The 20,630-nt window shown below is 43.1% G+C and overlaps 1 protein-coding gene across 1 annotated transcript; it reads left to right on the top strand.

Annotated features, from left to right (window-relative positions):
- LOC135702065 (uncharacterized) lies at positions 1–882 on the top strand. The gene has a single exon (XM_065223054.1). It carries the CDS (start codon positions 1–3, stop codon positions 880–882), a length of 882 nt encoding a protein of 293 aa, XP_065079126.1.
- The last annotated feature ends 19,748 nt before the right edge of the window (positions 883–20,630 follow it).

Below are 20,630 nucleotides of genomic sequence, written 5' to 3'. Positions count from 1 at the left end.
ATGGTCGATCCACCACAGCCACCGCCTCAGCAGCAAGCGAACAGCGTACATAACCCCATTCAAAGTTTCTCAGCCCAGCCGCCGGAGAGAATCGACATCCGGAATCAAATTGACAAGGCGAGAATCTGGAAAGATTGGAGTCAGCAATACGAGTGGTTCGAGCTAGCAGCAGGAATTAAACAGCTCCCGGCGGAAAGGCAGGTCGGCATCCTCATGAACAGTCTGGGACCGGATGTAATAGGAACGTTTACGGGATTCCAACTGACGGAAGAGGAGAAAAAAGACCCGAATGTGATCAAGCGAAAGTTTGCCGAAGCGTTCAACCCTACTGCTAACCCTACGTACAGCACGTACATATTCCTGAAGACTGACCAAGGCCCGGATGAAAGTTTTGACAGCTTTCTTATTAAGCTGCGACAGGCTATTGTGGTTTGTGATTTCAATACTCCACAGGAAGGTATGTCTACGGAAGATCGACTGCTAAAGGACAAAATCGTGCTGGGAGTGCGCAGTCAAAAAGTTCGGGAGAAGCTCCTCAGTGACTCCAAGTTGACCCTTGAGAAAGCAATTCAAATCTGCAGATCCAGTGAAAAGACGACGGAAACGTTGCACCAGATCAGCTCTGACACGAAGAGTTGCGATGCCATCAAGGGAAGAGAAGCTGATAAACCTTTCAACTGCCGTAGGTTTGGAACTAAGCACGGAAAGAAAAGTTGTCCTGCATTCAAGAAAACCTGTCCTGTTTGCAACAAAACTGGACACTTGCCAGAATGCTGCTTCAAGAAGAGCAAGGACCGGGAATCGTCTAGCAGTAGCAGCAAGAAGAATAAGGAGAAGAAAACAGCGTCTATCGTACAGGAAACAGAAGATTCGTCGGAATAGGAACATGTGGACCTGCATCTGCACGCAATTCAAGCTCAGGAGAACTCCAGGACGGATGATGACGATTGGTTCGAGGAAGTGTTCGTGGGACCTGCGAAAATTACGTTCAAGTTGGATTGTGGAGCACAATGCAATGTTGTGCCATTGGATCTGGCTAGGAAAACTGGCGCGAAGTTACTGGACTCATAGACCAAGTACATCGTCTCGTACAATGGACACCGGAACAAGGTGGAAGGCGAATTCACAATGAAAAGTGTAGTGAAAGGTAAAGAAGATAACATAACCTATAAAGTTGTGGATCTAGACGTCGTTCCTGTTCTTGGAAGGACCAGTTGCGTGAAGCTGAATCTGCTTAGCCGAGTACACGACGTGAGAGAGGACACCAACATTTTCAAAGGTTTGGGCTGTCTGAAAGGATTTGAGTACGAGTTGGACTTTATGCCGGACGCAAAATTCGAGATTCGACCAGCAAGGATGATTCCGCACAAAATTCGAGGAGAAGTGAAGGAGGAACTGGAAAACATGGTGAAACTGGGAGTTATAAGGAAGCAAGAAGAACCAACACCAGTGGTAAGCAACCTAGTAGTGGTCCGGAAGAATAAGAAGATTCGACTGTGTATTGATCCAACAGACGTGAATAAAAGCATTCTGCGCAGACACTATCCACTCAGGACGATTGAGGAGATTGCGGCAAGGATCCGTGATTCAACTTGGTTCACCATACTGGACTGCAAGAAGGGCTTTTGGCAGATCCAAGTAGCGGAGGCGTCCCAAAAATACTTGACATTCGGAACGCCATGGGACCACTACTCATGCAAACGTCTTCCATTCGGTCTCGCATCAGCACCAGAGGTGTTCCAGAATCAGATCTCAACGTTGCTGGATGGACTAGATAACACGGATATCTCGATGGATGATATATTGATATATGAATCAAGCGAAGCGAAACTAAAGGAGATCACAGCGAACGTAATTGACCGCCTAGATCGCACTGGATTGAAGCTGAATAACGAAAAGTGTCGGTTCGCCGTTAGATCCGTGAAGTTTCTTGGACACATCGTATCGGCGGAGGGACTGAAACCAGACGACGAGAAAATTGTGGCAATCAGAAGGCTGAAAGTACCGGAAACCAAGAAGCAGTTACAACGTTTGCTTGGAATGGTAACTTACCTATCGAAATTCATTACTAACCTCTCGCAAATTACAGCTCCTCTAACATTGCTACTCCAGAAGGAAGTTGCTTGGGTTTGGAGCCACGAACAACAAGCAGCATTCGAGAAGATAAAAAGATATCTCTCAACGCTGAAATTCTATGACGTGAATCAGGAAAACGTGCTATCGGAGGACTGCAGCTCACACTCGATGGGAGCAGTTCTCCTGCAAGAAGGACGCCCGGTAGCATATATGCATCTAAAGCACTGACTCCATCTCAACAAAATTATCCTCAAATCGAAAAAGAGGCCTTTGCAATTAGATTCGGATGTCAGAAGTTTCATCCTTATATCTTCGGGAGGCCGGTAACAATTGAAACCGACCATAAGCCTCTTGAATCGATATTCAAGAAACCATTGGATAAAGCCCCACCACGACTGAAACGCATCATTCTCGATGTCCAACCATATGCACCGTCGATTATCTACGTAAGAGGAGAAAATGTACCAATTGGTGATACGTTAAGCCGTGACGTTGACAACCTGAAGGAGAAAAACGAGGATGAGCTAGAGGTTCACGTGGTACTCAACGTGACGAAGCCGTGGATGGATCAAATTGTAGCTGAGACCAAGGTTGCAAAGACTCATTTCAGCTAAAACAATGTTTTTCTAAATTATGAAATAATTAGATGCCATGATCAAATTTTGAATTGGTAGGATACAAGAAGAGGTTGCAAAGAATGTGTTTGACATATTAAACCTGTTTATTTCACTTCATGAGAGTCACAATCAGCGATTTTTCACAAACTCACTCACTCACTCACTCACTCACTCAGCGATCAGCAAATCGCTGAATGTGACTCATAGAAAGCAAAATTTACAGGTTTTATGTTTTCAACGCATACTTTGTAGCCTCTTCTTGTAAGTTACAAGTAAAACATGCCATCATACCATCTTTTGGTTTTATTATTCCGAAAAACATTATTTTAGCTGAAATGAGTCTTTGCAACCTTGGCTGAGACTGAAAGGTCTGAAGTGTTGCAGAAACTAATTCGCTGCTTACTCGAAGGATGGCCAGAAGAACTAGCACATGTGGATGGTGATCTCCAGCCCTATTGGAACTTCAGAGATGAGTTATCAACGTATGAAGGTGTAATTTTAAGGGTGACTGCATTCTGGTACCAGAATTGCTTCGAAAGAAAGTACTGAGCCTGGACACTTCGGAATCCAGTCTTGCATTAAACGTGCGAAACAGTTAGTGTTCTGGCCTGGCATGGGCCGTGACATCCAGCGGTATGTGGATGAATGCAGCGTGTGTCAAAAGCACAGTCGAAGTTGTGTAAAGGAACCGATGATCGTCAAGAGGATTCCTGACTATCCATTCCAGATAGTCGCTTCGGATATTTTCCACTTCAACGGAGTACATTATCTGGTACTCATCGATAGCTATTCGAGATGGATTGACTTTAAGAAACTGCGCACGATGGAGTCATCGGAGGTAATAGAGAAGCTGGAAACATGGTTTGCAGTTTGGGGAGTTCCAGAAGAGCTCAACAGCGATAACGCGAAGCAGTATACGTCACAATTGTTTAAAAAGTTTTCATCAACTTGGAATTTCGAACACGTAACGTCGAGCCCGTACTATTCACAAAGCAACGGTCTATCTGAAAGAGCAGTTCAAATAGCCAAGAACATTCTAAGGAAGTGCAAAGAAGACAACAGCTCCGTACAGCTTGGTTTATTGAACTACCGCAATATTCCACGATCTAAGGAACTATTGTCGCCGGACCAAAGGATTATTAGCAGGATAACAAGACCTCCGCTGCCGATAGTAGAAGAGAAGCTAAAACCAATTGCTGTCGAAAATGTCAAGGAATCCCTAGAAGCTGCGAGGCAGAAAAAGAAGGACTACTATGATCGAGGAGATCGGAAATGCCTGAAATTGGATGTCAACGATAATGTACTGGTGCAGAATCAGTTGACTAATATCTGGGAGTCGGGTAAAGTGATCGCCAAAACGGACACTCCACGGTCTATTATCGTTGAGAAAAACAACGGTGACATCGTTCGACGCAACATGAAGCATGTAAGGAGATCCGTGTCTCGATTACACCTAAACCCGAAGCCATTAGTGAAGATGATCCCGAGAATCCCGAAGGAATCGATCCCGATGGACCGTCATCCGAAACTGGAAATACGCCGTCATCGTCGCCAGCTGTATCACCACAGGGTCAACCTTCTCTACCAGTTCTTCAATCTAATGATGATAGCGGCCTTCAGCCATACGTGACAAGAGCAGAAAGAACGATCAAACCAGTAACCAGACTAAATTTGTAGTTGTTCTTTTTGAAAAGGGAGATGTAACAGATATCAGAAACCTTGCCCCTACTTTAAACATGCTCCTCTACATACCCCTATCTACTCTATGTATACACGACGCCACTGTATCTCGATCATGAATAAAACGTAATAAACACCACAAAAATAACTAATAAGGGTCAGGAAATTGCCATGTCAAGTAAATGGAGTAAATTGAAGAAATAAGTTACTTCTACTGTATTTTAAATTAAATATCAAGAAAAATGCACGAGAAGTTCACTAAACACCTCAACGTAGTCTACGTCAACCATGCGGTCGTGTCTTGTATACAAACCCACCATTTTTTTTTTTTTTTTTTTTTTTTTTTCAATGAAGTGACCACAAACAATTGCTAGTGATACAACTCGGTAGAATCAGTGCGATAAAATTGGAATTCTCGGTAAAATATGATGAATGCACGAAGTGGGCTCGTAAACATGGATAGGTCCATTTTTAGCCTGTAGTTTTCTTGAAATATGTTTTTCAAAAAATGAACCCGCATAACCTACCTGGGAGTCACCCAGGCATGTTACGCCACTGTGGCTACAGACAATGATTTACATAGAACAAACCATCAGACGAAAAGCTTCATATGTACTGGGATGTTGCTGTCGGAAGGAGATTCTATTATCTCGTGGGTTTCGCTTAAATACCTCTTCTTATGAATCCGCCCTTCCATTTTTGGCCCTTCATGCAGAGCAGTATTTGACGCTTGTAGGTGGAACATACATAAACATACAGTACAATGTATAAGTACGTAATACTCCACCCATTTGCAATTGCATTCACATTTGAAATTTGATCGATGGTTGAATTTCAGTTAGTTTAGTGTATTGTTAATATGTGGAATTGATGACCGGATTCGTTATAGGCTCGTCTGTCGATAGTCATGGCAAGGAAGCAGAGTATGATCAATTTTGTAATTGTTATTCCAGACATATCGTACACAGCAAAAAATTAATTTTAATATCACATTGATGCACTTCAATCGTGTCAAAAATAGGGTGTAATATTACTTGCCAAAAAAATAACAAATGCAGTGAAAGCAGCGTAATGTCAGCTCATGCACTGTATTAATGATAATTTTGTCCTTTTTGGCAAGTAATATTACACCATATATTCGACACGATTGAAGTGCATCCACATTGATGTGATATTAAAATTATTTTTTTGCTGTGTACATCAAATCGGATTCAAATGGTACAAAATCAATGAAAATCCATCCATAATTGATTTACTCTCATTATTTCTTAACGCTCTCACTTTTTAAATTTCGTACTTGCTCTCCGGTATATTCCAAAATACCTACCTCAAAAAAATCAGCAAACATATTTTAAATGCATAACATTTATCGGTGTTTCAGACATTTGGAAATGTTTTGCCCCAATTTCATCACCATCATCACTGTTTTGGCTACCATATTCTGATCTCACATCAACCTGTAACATAACAAGCTGCCTTCAGTAGGTCTAACCGTCCATTACAATCAACATTACCACACCCAACCCTTGGATCACCATCGAATCCAACCCAAGAGGGAATCATCATCGTGATCATCACCGACAACAGCATCAACATCGTCATTATTATTATTATTATTATTATAACCATAGTGGCCAAGCAATAGTCCTACTTAATCGTACTCCCTCCCGGAGACTTGGGTACAATCTTCAGCAAGAGCTGCCACTCAAATGACCATCATTCCAGTGGTACAGGCAGAAGGTTGGGAGGCGGCAGGCGACTAGCATTACGTTACATTTCACATTCATCCTATACTCATGGGGAGGTTGCGACAAAGAAGGCAGCTCAAGTGTTTCCACTGCAGCCATGCTTTGCCATCTTGGAGCGCCTTATTTGTCTATATCTCTGAGAAAATTATTTCAAGTGGCCCTTGGTGACCACTGCAATAGCATTGGAAAATTGTTTCTTCTATGAGAGGATGTGTTTGTAAATGTCAATATTGTAAAATTGATCTACTGCAAAACAAAGGCCAGCCCAATTGATTGTTGAGTACTTTTTGCTGTAAAAGCTTTGTTCTATTTGGGTGATGTCGGTTGGATACAATTGCTGTACGTGCTTCCAGGTGATAATGGAAACGGCAACCAGGGGAGATGCAACATGCGGTTTGGTTTGATATGACTGAAGTGGTAGACTTTATGAAGCGGATGCAATGGAAACTGTACAAACCAGGAATCTTCTGTCAAGAGTTTATTATTCGGTTTCTGAAATGATTGAGTTGAATAGAGTTCAAATAAATCTATTTCAATCATTTTTGTCCTTCCAGCTAGCTACAACTATGAGTCGATTTATTTGAAAATATAAAATTGTTTCTCATTTGCATCAATTAATTCCGTAGGTGCCACATCATCATATATTGTTTATTTCAATCGTCAACGAGAATGTGAGTGGTAAATTCGCTCGAAAACAATACTACCGCTCATGGATATTCCGACCAGGGCTCTACAATTTCGAAGCTCTAAAATGAACTCGTGTTTTGTTTCTCTCATACATACGTGTTCGACGCTTCATTTCTATAACGCCTAGCTAGACTATCAGCAAGAAACGAAAATAAAAAAGAAGGACGCTTAGAAGGAAAGGCTGGCTGTGGAACTTCTCGTCGTTGCTTTGCTCATCGCTTTCAATGTAACTAACGTCGATTTTCTAGTTAAACGAACTTCATTATGGCTTTCAATCCCCTTTCACGAACATTCTATCACCGCTCTTTCAATTTGTTTAAAATGCGTTAGGTCCCGTTTTCGGTCATTTTTTTTAGATAAATATATGGATGGAAGATAAATTAGAAATATGACGTGTAATCTTCAAGTGTTTTGACGTGAGAAATGCTTTAAATGTGTTATTTCATTTTCCGTCATATACGTCATGAAACCTCTGTTGATGTGTTTCATGAAAGAGAAAACTATCAAACTCGAGCGTTCTTTCGCTCATCCATTTCGACGAAGCTTGAAAGGAAGATCAATGGAGCGACGGGAGAAAGAGAGACAAGCGATTGAACATTTGTTTGTGCACGCCGACTGAGGTTCTAGAATGCTGCGAAGCTGTTCGACTTTAACAGAAAAAGAAAGCCAGCAGTCTCTTCGTCGCATCTATTTGGTCGATTGAAGCTGATATTGTGACGCCCTGATTCCGACCAACAGTACAAATCTGAAAGCCTATATAACAAATATCCAAACAAAATTATTAGATTAACCCAGTAACATAAAAATATTGCTAGCTAATGAACATTTTCTAACAATTCGTCCTTTGTAAAATAAATCGAATAGGACTTCCTTGCGATGTTCAGCATCACTATTGAATCTAACTAGTCTCTGGCAGTCGTTACCAGTCCCAGACCAGACTTCTTCCGAACCAACAACAACGTCATGACAAACTGCAGCAGGTTGACCTCTGTCGGAGCCCTTTAATTAACAACTTCAACACCCACAGCTTCATGGGAACATTGCCCTGACGATTCCAAGGCAATCGAGTGTGGCATGCTGCTGGTAGAATCAAAGCATAAAGGTCATTCACAGTTGGCTTCCAGTGTGTTTCATATTTAATAAACCTTCCGGTCAAGCTGACATCCAACTACCGATCATGAGCATAGCTACCAGCCGTCTCATTTATAATTTACGGATAATTTTGGGAAAACTGGCTGCACTCCTCCACTTAAATCGTCCCCATTACAGCCAGAGTGGCTTCCATGTTATAAGCATCCTGTTGGCTATTTCAATTACAAGATTTATCAAAAGTCCTTGTTCCAGTGCAACGACCAGCTTATGAGTATGCCAAGGCAAAAGTGAATCTATGATTGCCAATGAACTGAGAAAGTGTGAGTGGACAGACGCAGAGAATACGTATTGCATCTGCAAAGTTGCTGAACGATTAGAATTTCTTGGAGTCTGATAATCTTCAATCATCTCGAGAACTTTCCCCCTGTTTCGATCCAGTCAGAAACCTCACAAGAAGAGAAGCGAAGTAGGATTGGTGCGCAAATAATGCGTTTTGGAAGCAGAACAATGTACAAGTGTTCAATTAAAGTGGAATTAATATTTTATTATGCTCCCTACGAGCTAACTGAAATGGGCTGAAAGAGCTTATTCACAAGAATTGGATGTGCTCTGGCAGAGTAAAGTGGAGAAAACTGATGATTGTGTAGTCGATGAGTTTTGCGTATGGTTTAACAACTCAACAACTGGATAATTGACTTGGACTTTGAATGGCAAACAACGTTGCTGTTCATTAGAATCGCGATGGCCATCAAGTCATAATTCTGAAATAAAAAATAGGATTTATTTTTTTGATGCAACAATTTTATTTCTCTATCAGGCATCCTTAACGTGATACTCTAAGGAAGCCTTAACGTGAAACTTTAAAGGCACAAATGTCAGCTTCCACAAAACATACAAATTTTAAATTGCTACTCCTTGTTAGCTGAGCTACTACGATTTTTTCAAAATATGACAGTTATCGACGTTTTATGTATTTTAAAGTTTTTTTTTCCGTCGATCTTGTTTTCCGTACTGAGCACCAATGCTACCGACACCAGGAAGACAGTTCCCACACCTGGACCTATCGACCCATCAACTCATAGACCGGGGGCCAACGGCTTTACTTGCCTTCAGTGATCAGAGATGTTATGCCTCAGAACATCCCGGCGACGCCGACAGGGATTGAACCCAGGCCTGCTGGGGTGAGAGGCAATCACGCTTGCCACTACAACAGCATTTTTAAGTTATTTGGCATTAAAACAAATTTTGCGATTTCAGAAATTTCAAGGGAGATTTTTTAGATGAAAAGAGATTAAATTTTGACGATTTTGTGCCACCCCAAATCATGACATTAAACATTTTGTGTATGGTCGGTTTGAAAAGTTCGATGATCACTTTTTGATACCCTAATTTGTTAACTTTTTCGAAAATTTTATTCAATGCCAACTGAGGTACTGTATAGGCTTCAAATCCGGACCTTTAATCCAAAAATTCTAAAACTTTAAAATGCTGATTAGTTCTGCCTACCATGCTCAAAACGGCATGTAAATGTTATGGTGATATTATATTATCACTCAGAATCGGCAAACATACTGCTAGGTATTTGTTTATTTGTTTTTTTGGTTATTTAATAATTCAACTGACAATTAATGGTTTAATGAATAAAACTTAATCTAAATAGTTATGGTCAACGAAACGAAAACGGTCAAGTAACCGGTGACGAAACACATTTGCTGATACGTTAAAGTCAAATTCGCAATAAAAGTAGTTAAATTGTCGGCTGATTGCACGAATTGGCTCATTCTGCGTATAATTTCTGCCTCGTGGCTCCAAAAACAAAAATTCGCGTTGACGAAGAGGTCTCTCAGGAGCATACATATTTAGCTGGGCCAGCAACGTTGGACAGTCGATGTCACCCGTGAGAAGCTTCCAGCAAACATAGCTTGAGCGACCGTCCGCCGCACCACAAGCAGTTCGATGCCCAGAAGACGGCAACGCTCCTCGTACGGTGGCAGGTTCGATGAGTCACGCCAGTTCAAGAAACGAAGAGCATATCTCACAAACTTGAGTTGAACAGATTCGATTCTAGCGATCCAAGTGGCTTGGAAAGGGCACCATACAACTGCACTTGATTCTAATATAGACCGCACAAGTGAGCAGTAAAGTGATCTGAGGCATAACGGGTCCCGGAACTCATCGGCAATTTTGAAAATAAAACCCAGTTGGCGATTGGCTCGGGAAATGATGTCGTTATAATGGATTTTGAAGGTGAGCCCGCAGTCCAGAGTAACACCGAGATCCTTTATTTGTTCTACACGGGCAATGCAACGTCCAAAGAGCACATAGTCAAACATAATTGGTTCGTTTTTACGGTGATAGGAGATGACGTTACATTGTTCGATGCTCAGGCCCATCAAATTTCTCGTGCACCAGTCAGCGAAAATACATAGCATATGCTGGAGATCCCAACAGTCCGAGAGGCTTTTGATAATTTTGTAGATTTTGGCGTCATCTGCGTAGAAAAGATGACATCCAGATGGTAACAACAGAGCGATGTCGTTTAAAAAGATCGAAAACAGCAGAGGTCCCAGGTTGCTGCCTTGCGGGACTCCCGAGTTGTTTGAGAAAACATTTGATTCCGTCGCGCCAATCTTGACTCGTACAGAGCGATTCACTAAGTACGATCTGAACCATTTCACAACCGTAGACGAGACACCTAGTATCTCCAACTTAGCAAGCAGGATTTCATGATCCACCCTGTTAAAAGTGGCTTTTAAGTCCATGTATGCAGCATCAACTTGCCATCCAGCATCCAAGCTTCGCAGACAGCCAGAGGTAAACTGCACCAGGTTCGTGGAAACCGATCGCTTGGGGTAAAAACCATGTTGGCCCGTATCGATATAATTTTTACAGCACATAAACAGAGCATCATTTACAATAATCTCGAAAAGTTTAGAGCAGGCGCACATGGAGGAAATCCCACGATAATTAGCGACATTCCGTTTGTCTCCTTTTTTGTAAATTGGAAACAGATAGGAAAGCTTCCAGTGGGAGGGGAATTCACTTTGCTGTGCCGAAAAATTAAAAAGTCGCGCAAGTGGAAGGCAGAGGTTGACTGCACATCGTTTTAAAACTGATGAGGGAATTCCGTCAGGACCAGCGGCGAATGAGTTCTTCATTTTGCGTGTTGCGGCTATCACCATGTCTTCAGTGATGTGAGGTATGTCAAAACTAAAAACATCACGTGGCATCCCGGAGGTTGCGACCAACACCTGTGTCGGTGAAGCGGAAAAATCGTGGAAGACTTGTTTGAATTGACGAGCAAACAAGCTGCATTTATCACTTTCGCTGCAGGCCGTATCATCTCCGAGGAGCATGGAACAAGGCAGCCCGGATTCTTTCCGTTTTGAATTTACAAACGACCAAAAACCTTTCGGGTTCGACCGAAGGTTCGCTTCCGTGCGTCTCACGTGCCGATTATAGAGGAAGTGGTTGTAGTTTCGATAGCGACGACTTGCGAAATTAAACTGTATCTTGTAGAACGGTGAGCGAGAGCTGCAGTACCTTCGGGGTGCGGCGGAGCGCTGACGTTTTAGTTTACGTAGGCGTGGGTTCGACCATGGAGGCTTCTGCGGGGGACGTCTTGCTGGGACAGTGCGGAAAATAACTTCTTCCAGCGCAGAGCTGAAACAATCCACAGCATCATTGACACTAGCGGCCGTTTCGATACAGTGCCAATCTATTTCCGCAAGCGCATTGTTCAATACTGTGTAATCGGCCCGGCGAAAGTCCAGAAAGCAGCACTCGGAAAACGGTATATATTCAATTGGAATGGATAAACTTAGTGACACGACGAGAGCGGGATGGTCGGCATCTAGATCGATCAGTGGCTCGACCGGTAGAGAAACAGAAGTGTCTAGTAATGCTGAGTCATTTGCCAGAACAAGATCTAACAAACGTCCATTACGGTTGGGAAAAATGTTCGCCTGAGTGAACCCATGAATGTTTAATCCGTCCAGAAGTTCACAGCAAGCAACCGGCATATGCGATAGCAGAGGATCAATTAATGGTGTGCCACTGTCAGAGAAACGCCACTGTAAACCAGCTTGGTTGTAGTCGCCAAATAGGAGAGCGGGAGAATTGGGGCACAATTGAGACGAAATCGAGCCCAACGAATTAACGTGCTCATGGATGATCGTGCAGTCGTTTTTTCGGTCGGGGGGTAGGTAGACTGCGCCTATACTGAGCTTGGTTCTTGGCAGATCCACAACAATCCAGATTTGCTCTAGCAGACTTGAAATGGGCGAGGTACTTACATAGCTGGTCAGTTTCGTTGTGACGGCGATCAGAACACCACCACCACGCAATTTTTGACTGTTTAGAGGAGAGCGGTCGGTTCTGAAGACGGAATAATGCGATCCAAACAGCTGCGGTGAGTAAATCCGGTCATCCAGCCACGTTTCTGTCAGAACAATCAAATCGTACTCAGCCTCCGAGACAGCCAGGAAAAACGGGTCGATTTAAGTCCGCAGCCCACGCACATTTTGGTAGTAAATCCGGAGACCACTCAAGAGCCACTACGCGAACTGGAAGTTGAACGGAAATCAGGTACCGAAAGTTCGAAATCGCAATTATACTCGCCTGGAGTTGCAGGCCGGAAGCCCCGATACCACCACCGACCACAGGACCGGGACGATGACGATGGCGGATGTCAGCAGCAAGCGCGACTGGGTCGGGGGGCTCGGGAGCTTCCTAAGTGCCTGTTTTAGGGTGTCCCGGATCCGAAGAAGTTGTGGCGTCAACAGCTGGAGAAACGTAGCACGCCGAATCAATAAACTCGCGAAACTGTAATCCGGCAGGCCAGGAATCCGGATCGAGTGCAGCATCTTTCAAACAAGGATCCAAACCGATCTTGAATGACACAAATGTCATACTGGATACGACTTTTCCTCTGGGAACCAAACGCACCACATCGACAGGTTCAGTTAAGCTCAAGCAGCGTTTCACAATACTCAGCACGTCGTTATCGGTGATGAGCGGGTTCAGGCGAGAAAGATATAGCCAGAATTTCTCCGGAGGTGCACTAGGAGCAATAGAGGGAACGGAAAGACCACTCAAGTCAATTGTTTTCGTTCCATTTACGGTTGGCACGTCAATATCAGGCCGGTCTTCACGACGGCGTTTTGCACCCGGTTTGGGCCAGACTGGTGTAGCACTCAGTGACGGGTTGCGTTGTGGCTTAGCAGAGAAATTGTAGACTGATCTGGCAACGAAGCAAGCAAGGGGGGTTGCATTTGTTGTTGCTGCTGATCGTCGATGAAACAGCGGATAGAGCGGCCCTGTAGAACCCCACGACTGGAATTGCAAACGAAGAGTATCTTTCCAGCTGATAATGGTTCCTTCAGATTGCGGATATTAATACCGCAACACTGCTGGCTGATGTAGTAGAATGTTTCGCAAAAACCACAGCGCAGCGGCTCAAGCTCGTTGATAACGAGCTGACATTCTTCGCATTGTTTTTGGTCCATTCTGCTTTGACGGAGCTGCACAGTGAAAAGATGGAGACGGGTCGGGATTCGATGATGCGAGGATGACGTGTTGATTACAGCAAACGACAGCACGGAATTTAATAATGAGAGAGAGAAGGATTAGTATTTTCCATTTAATCGCACGGAATTTATCGCTTCGGAGAGATTGTCAAAAAAGTATTGTTTACGCACAATTTTGAACAGTAAAAACCAGATTTACACACACAAATTCTATGGTAAAACACGAACGTAAACATGGCGAACAATAAAAATAAACGGTGTTTTGTTGTTAAACGTAATATCCAACAAGAAATGAAATACATATCTGGAATTACTAATTGTCCGGTATTCGGTGCATTACGGTAACCATTTCTGGGAACCCAATGAATTTCGATAACTATCACTCGTTCCTCATTTCATAATAAAATTCGCTAGAAACTAATTGAAATCCAGTTTTCCCCACAGCAGCGCCAAAAGCAAAAAAAATTCAAATCACCGATGAAAAACGGTAACCACAGTTCCCGCAGATTGGCCAACCATCCAGGAAAGTTTCATTCCTTTTGCCGAGCACAGCACTGGGAGCTTTAAAATTAAGTTTCATTGCACCATTCAATGTCGTCCTCGTCGTGCGCTGGAAATTCCCGTTCTCGGTAACGGTACGGTGGTGCTCCAACAAATTGAGCGACCAAAAGGCGCACGTTTCATGATTTTGGCTGCAGTTTGTCCAGCCAGTCCAGTCAGTCGTTTGAAAGCCAAGATCGGAATGATGTCATTTTCATAATTGAGTCATAATTGAGAACATTACAAATCGGCTCGATTCAGAAGCTAATCACTGAAGCAAAATGTAAAATCGATATGATGATACTCTTTTTTTTATTAATCCGTCCAGTGAAGAAATGTCAGCAGAAAAGCAAAATCACAATATGAGTCAAATTTAAATCTCAATAAGCTTCCACTTTTCATGTTTAAAATCGCAGTTTGATTGTGTGTGTGTGTGTGTGTGTGTGTGTGTGTGTGTGTGTGTGTGTGTGTGTGTGTGTGTGTGTGTGTGTGTGTGTGTGTGTGTGTGTGTGTGTGTGTGTGTGTGTGTGTGTGTGTGTGTGTGTGTGTGTGTGTGTGTGTGTGTGTGTGTGTGTGTGTGCGTGTGTCATCCTCTATCCCTCACCCAGCCGGGGGCGTTGGACAAGTAGAACTGCGAATAATTTGATCAAATCTCATGCTCCGTAATGGTGCCCTTTATGTTGTGAAGACTAGTAATGTTCGCGACGCGCGTGTCACGTTCATCAGACGAAGCCGAAGGGGCTTCGTCCTTTATTATTATTTTTCGAGAGGAACTCGCAATCCGCGAAGGATCACGCGGCGAACTTTCGGCGTGCGGTTATTCACAGACCAGACCGGAGGAAGGGGTTCGAATGCCTCACGGAGGATCCTAATCGAATTGGTAGGTTTCGACTGGCTTCGAGCTCGTCGTTCCAACAGCAGGAACCGATACCACTTGAAGCGAGATTCGCCTACTTTCGAACAGGATTCCTTAGGACTTGGCTGAGTGCTCTACGGTTGGGATATGGTTGGACGGTAGCTGCCCAGCTCAGATGGGGGCAGTAGCGCGATTCCAACAGATACACCAGCGGTAAACCTGATCAGCCTAGTCGGGGAGTGCCCAAACTCTGAAACGGGTTCCGACCAATAAAGGTGCTCGGCCGGTACTTGCCCAGCTCAGATGGGGGCAGTAGCGTCGATTCCGAGGAAACTCTTATTGGAAACGGATTACCGCGAGAGAGTTTGATAGGCTGGAGGCGAAGAGTGTTATTGAGGTGATATGTAGGAGTAAGGGTGGACCTGGCGACAAGTCCGTACACTTGGATAGGATAGTGAAAACTGAATATATTTTGGTTGTATCAAAACGCTTTTATAGCGTCCCTTAGACCTAAGTTTTGGGCGTCGGTGCCCACGTACGCATGTGCGTCTATCTTCCCGCACAGGGGTTCTAGACGCACTTTCTTCCTAATTCTAGATTTCCCTTGGTCACGCATCCTAGTAGGGGAACGTTTTCATTTTTAACTTTTATGACCCAAGTTCTCGCGCCTCGCTGGTGCATGTAAATTACTTTAAATCAATCCGCACCAGGCTTCCTGTTTACATTGGCCCGCTCCCCAGATCTAGCCTATAGCTTGGATGCGTACGCATGCATCGCTGCCTATCTAGGCCTAAGTGCATTTTTCCATTGATTTTGCTCTCTGCGGTGGAACCGTCGCTAGCTCGGTTTTATTGCCCTTTGTGTTTTTTTTTGGAAGGATGCCGAACGCAAGATTGTCCCTTGGGACGATTTCATTGCTTTCTATTAATGCTTCAACTATCCTTCCCAAGACTGGTTCTATTACGATAATTCGTTTATCTTGGCGTTGTTACGCATCTTTTTAGGGAACCAGATTTTATTACCTTTGCGCCAGGCTCGCATTGCCGGGCGCACCGAGCTCCATGCGACCGATTCATTACCATTCCATTCACATAGCACGCGGACTGCCTTGGCATCGAGCGTCTAATACACCGCAGCGCTGCACGCATTGCAGGGCTGCATATGGTTCACCGTGGAGCGAAGAAAGTGGAAAGTAAATGCGTACTGATTCTATATGCGTCAGCCAGATCTGGCGGTGTGGCATGTTTACTTCTCGTTTACGAGGCGTGAGTTAGGGTAGGTTTGGTCTTGACTTTGTGCTTCTTGCACCTCTCTTAGACAATTTCTTGCTTTCGCTTATTTCCCGTACGAGGGCGGTGACCTATCGTGGGAACTTGAAAATGCATAATGAATTGCGATATTTTACGTTGCATCTGCAACATCCCGGGCCTCGTAATTCTTACTAGATTTACTAATCTAAATCATATGTTAATATTGCAATTTTTCATTATTGGGATGTTACATTGCTCCGAGTGTTTAAATTCCATGTTTTACATTTCAGTGTTTGATCTTGTATGTAGTCATTAATTTTTCTAATATGTTTATAATTTTCCGTACTTTCGTACTGCTTTTACTGATCATGATATATAATTTTCGTAACTCTAATTGAGTTGATTTATATGCCTTTGTACTTCTACGTATTTGTATGCTTGATATATATCTGTTTTGTTTTTATGTTTATATCATGTCTTGATAATTCTTCTATAATTTCTTCTTAGTTTATATATAATGATTCGTTGTATAAATGATGATTACATATTTGTCAAATAATGTCTTCTCTTCTTGAGGTGGTGGGATGTTAGTTTGTTTGATATTTCTAGTTGTTAAAGAAAAAACTATAATTTATTTTCTTGTCTTTAATAGATATAAATCCCATCAATATACCTCTTTTCATTTTATGCTAATTATGTACTTATTAATTTAATGTTATTTCAGGTGTCCATCTTCGGGTGGTGCAGCCGAGCGTCGCGCATGCACTTTTCGTCAATGTTGCTGTCTGCTACTACTTGTGAATTCGAGGGTGATCTCACCCTTGGCTTGGCTTGATTTTCTTTCATGTTGAATCGGCTCGGTTTTGAAATGCCGATTCTGGTGCAATGTTGTCTAGTTGATTCGTCATCTCGTTGTTGTCGGCATTCACTACTGGATGTGAATGTTGGTTTCTGGCGGACTGGCTGATACCCAGTCGTCTTGTTATCATATGCGTATTGGCTGACTTCTTAGGCGGGTATCTTCTATCGGGGCATCGTGAGCGCTACATAGGGGTGCGCAGGAGGGTGGGCGCGAGCCACCGTCTGTGATTCTTCATCGGATAGTGGTGTGTTTTCTGAAGGATTGGTCCCATCTTCAGGCGTCGTTACATCATATGTTCTGGTCGTTGACTTCTTGATGTTCTTCAGAGTGTTCCTATGCGGAGTCATGGAGTCCCACAGCGATGCGATTAGCTGCCATCCGAATCCATAGATGTCATACAATATGCGTCCGTGCATCAAGGTATCTACAAGAAACTTGATTATTCTGCCAATGATATACAGCCCGATGGCTGTAGATGTTATATTACCCAACCAAGATGACAATGACACAAGTTTTTCCCAATACTTGTTTATCATGTTGTCAATTAACTTTTCTGACATTAGGGCTTCGAAATGAAATCCCTGCTTGCTGGGATTTTGTCCAGTTAATATCTTATGTACCACGTTTGTGGCTATGCGACGGTCACCCTGATCGTATATCATGGTTCGCATCTTTTTCAAACTATCAGCGTCGTAAATTCCGCTTTCCATTAAATTTGGAAGAGGTGTGTAAGTCCATTTGGTCACTATGTCCGTGGCCAGTTTTTGTGGGAATGTAGTTTCTCTTATCTTCCCATCAAATGTGTACCATCTGCCTCCAAATTGGAATTTGGCTGGTAACAACGGTGTACATTCAATTTCCGTTCCTCGCATTTGTAGTGTACGTGTGACTGGGGTTAGAAACATTGTGACATTTCCGAACTTCACTGGAAGTTCTTGATAGCACCTTTCTGATGCAAACGGTTGCACGTAGACCGGCTTGCATTCCAATACGTGTAGCACTTCTCCGGCTACTACCGCGGAAAAACCCGTTCTTTTCATTATGCTATTAACGAATTCTGTTGGGTTTATGCGGGCAAGTGTAAGTTTTGTTTCCAAAAGTGCCTTGTCTAATTTACACATTTCAGTCATTACTGTATTGTATACGTCGTCGAGCTTCTGACCGACGTAATTCTCAACTAGAGTTATTTTAGAATTGAAGTATGTGAAAATGTCATGATTTTTTGCACTTGATGGTCTTCTAGCAAATGGAGACTTGAACTCCGCTTCTTCCAATATGAATATTCTCGGGTGGTCTGTGCTATAACCCTTGTATCTGCATATCTTCGCTGTATCTTTGGTGCGAATTGAAAACAAATGCGAATCGGAAATGGAGGTATAAACGGCATGTGGATTTGGTTTATTTCCTTCTATATTTATTGTCTTGTTAACCTTTCCTTCATATATAACTTCGAAATCGGTGTCTTCACACCGTTGGTTTAGGCTCACGTCCCAAGTGGAGTATCCATCTTCTGAGTCTAGGCACTTTCCATGTGAATATGGACATACTAGTCCGTGTCGGAGCATAATTTGATCATTCTCGTTATCGATTGTTGCCATGTAGTTATACAATGCGATTTCATATTCAAAGTATACTAACGCATTGATCCAAGTATACTCCGGTGTTTTATACACGCCACCGCTGCAAGAACTAGCCCATACGCTACCTACGACTAAGGTTTCTCCTCTAGTCGTGTGGTTTCTCTTAAGTTCGAGGAGTCCCGCGCTCAATGTTAAGGGAATAGCTCCCGTGAGTTGAGTGCGTCTACACTCGTCGGGTGTAAACTCCTTTACTATGTAAGAGTATCCGCGCTCATAGTCCGAGGTGTGCGAGTGCATTCCGCAGTGCCTTATTGATCTCTTAATGATCATTTTGCACTGATATACCATTGTGCTTCCCTTAGAGCTTCTTTGAAGTACTTGAATAGGTACTTCAGATATTGAAAGATTCTTTGTAGAAGGGATACAAGACGTTACGTCCAATAGTGAATAACTTGTCATATTCACTTCTGGGCTCGCGCAGTCATACGCGATAAGCCCGGTTGGGTATTGCCCTAACGCTGCCGTTATAAAAAATAATACCATTATTATGGTCATATACCATGGAACATGGATTTTAGTTTTGTTCGTTACATTTCTAGGTTTTTGTTTCGAGTTCATTCTGTCTCTTAGTTCTTTAACCTTATCGATGTCTACTTTACATCGTTTTCCCCAAGAATTAAAGTTCTTTCCTGCGCGTTGATCCATTGTCAAATTAGCGCTTGGTAACTCGCCCTCCACCTTTCTTTTTCTATTTGCGGAGACTGGACCTATATCGCCGTCCTCGTACTCCCGATGGTGGTTTATACGGTGGATTTCCACTGGTTGATTTACCACCTTTCTTTTACGTTTAATTGGTGGTGCCTTCTGCCCTTTGCCCTTATCTTGAAGGGCTGGTTTAGTTTCCCTTCGATTCTTTGTACATACCTTTGGTGCTTCTTGGTGAAGGTTTATGTGTGCCGTAGTTGTTTCGTCCTGAGTCGTCGCTGCGCTCTTTACGTCAAGCACTGCTATTTTCGTGGCAGGTCTTACGTAATTTCCTTGTATCGTTTTAACTTCTGCCGACCTAACTTGTCCGTCGGAACTTGTGTGAACTTTCACAACTCTCCCTTTGAGCCAATTGCCGGGTAGAGTTCCTTTGTCCGTTATGACCACAATGTCGTCGACCTTGATTGGCTCGACTTTCTTGGTCCACTTATTTCTTTTGATTATGGTGGGGAGATATTCTTTTCGCCACCTATCCCAGAAATATTTTGCGTAATGAATAATACGCTTGTAGTGTGCTCTACTTAAACTGTCTGTTGTTAGTGCGGTTGGTGCAGGAGGGTTCTTTGGGTGTGCTCCTAAGAAATGAGAAGGAGTAAGAGGTTCGTCATCTGCTTTGTCTAGCGATACATGGGTTATTGGTCGTCTATTCAATATGCCTTCGGCTTGTATTAAAGCCGACCTTAATTCGTTTTCTGTTGGCATATGGTGTTGGCGTGCTTTAGCCATTTCGTACAGGCATATCTTTATGTTTCTAATTAACCGCTCCCAAGCTCCGCCGAAATGTGGTGCGGCTGGAGGGTTAAAGTGCCATTTAATGCGCATTTCTGCGGCCTTTCCTTCTCCCATTTCCCTTTCAATTTCCTGAACGGCTGTCTGCATTTCCTTTTCGGCTCCGATAAAGTTCGTACCATTATCGCTGTACAGATGCTTGACCGGGCCTCGTCTGACTTGAAAGTTCCTCAAGCAGACTATAAATGCGTCTGTGTCTAATTTTTCAGCCAAGTCTAAGTAAACGGCTCTTGAGGTTAGGCACGTAAATATAACGCCCCACCTCTTTTCTATTGACCGTTTTACTTGTACTTCTATTGGCCCAAAATAATCTACTCCCGTGTGTGTAAACGCGGGGTTGTATATATCCAGCCTACAATCGGGTAGGCATGACATGAGCGGTTCGCTAGGTGAGACCTTCTCATTCTTACAGTGCTGACAATTTGCCTTGACTGTGTTATGAACTCTTCTTGGATCTATTATCCAATATTTTTCTTTTGCCGCGGCTAAAATAGTTTGATCACCGTGGTGCAGATTTTCTTCATGATAAAATTTCATGATCAGTCTGGTAATTGGGTGTT

This window comes from Ochlerotatus camptorhynchus, unplaced genomic scaffold (assembly GCF_037179485.1).
Source record: "Ochlerotatus camptorhynchus isolate MF236.1 unplaced genomic scaffold, CSIRO-AGI_Acam_v1.1 ptg000183l, whole genome shotgun sequence".
Lineage (NCBI taxonomy): Eukaryota > Metazoa > Arthropoda > Insecta > Diptera > Culicidae > Ochlerotatus > Ochlerotatus camptorhynchus.
Note: the sequence above shows the minus strand (reverse complement) of the source record. Positions and strands in the feature narration are given on the sequence as shown.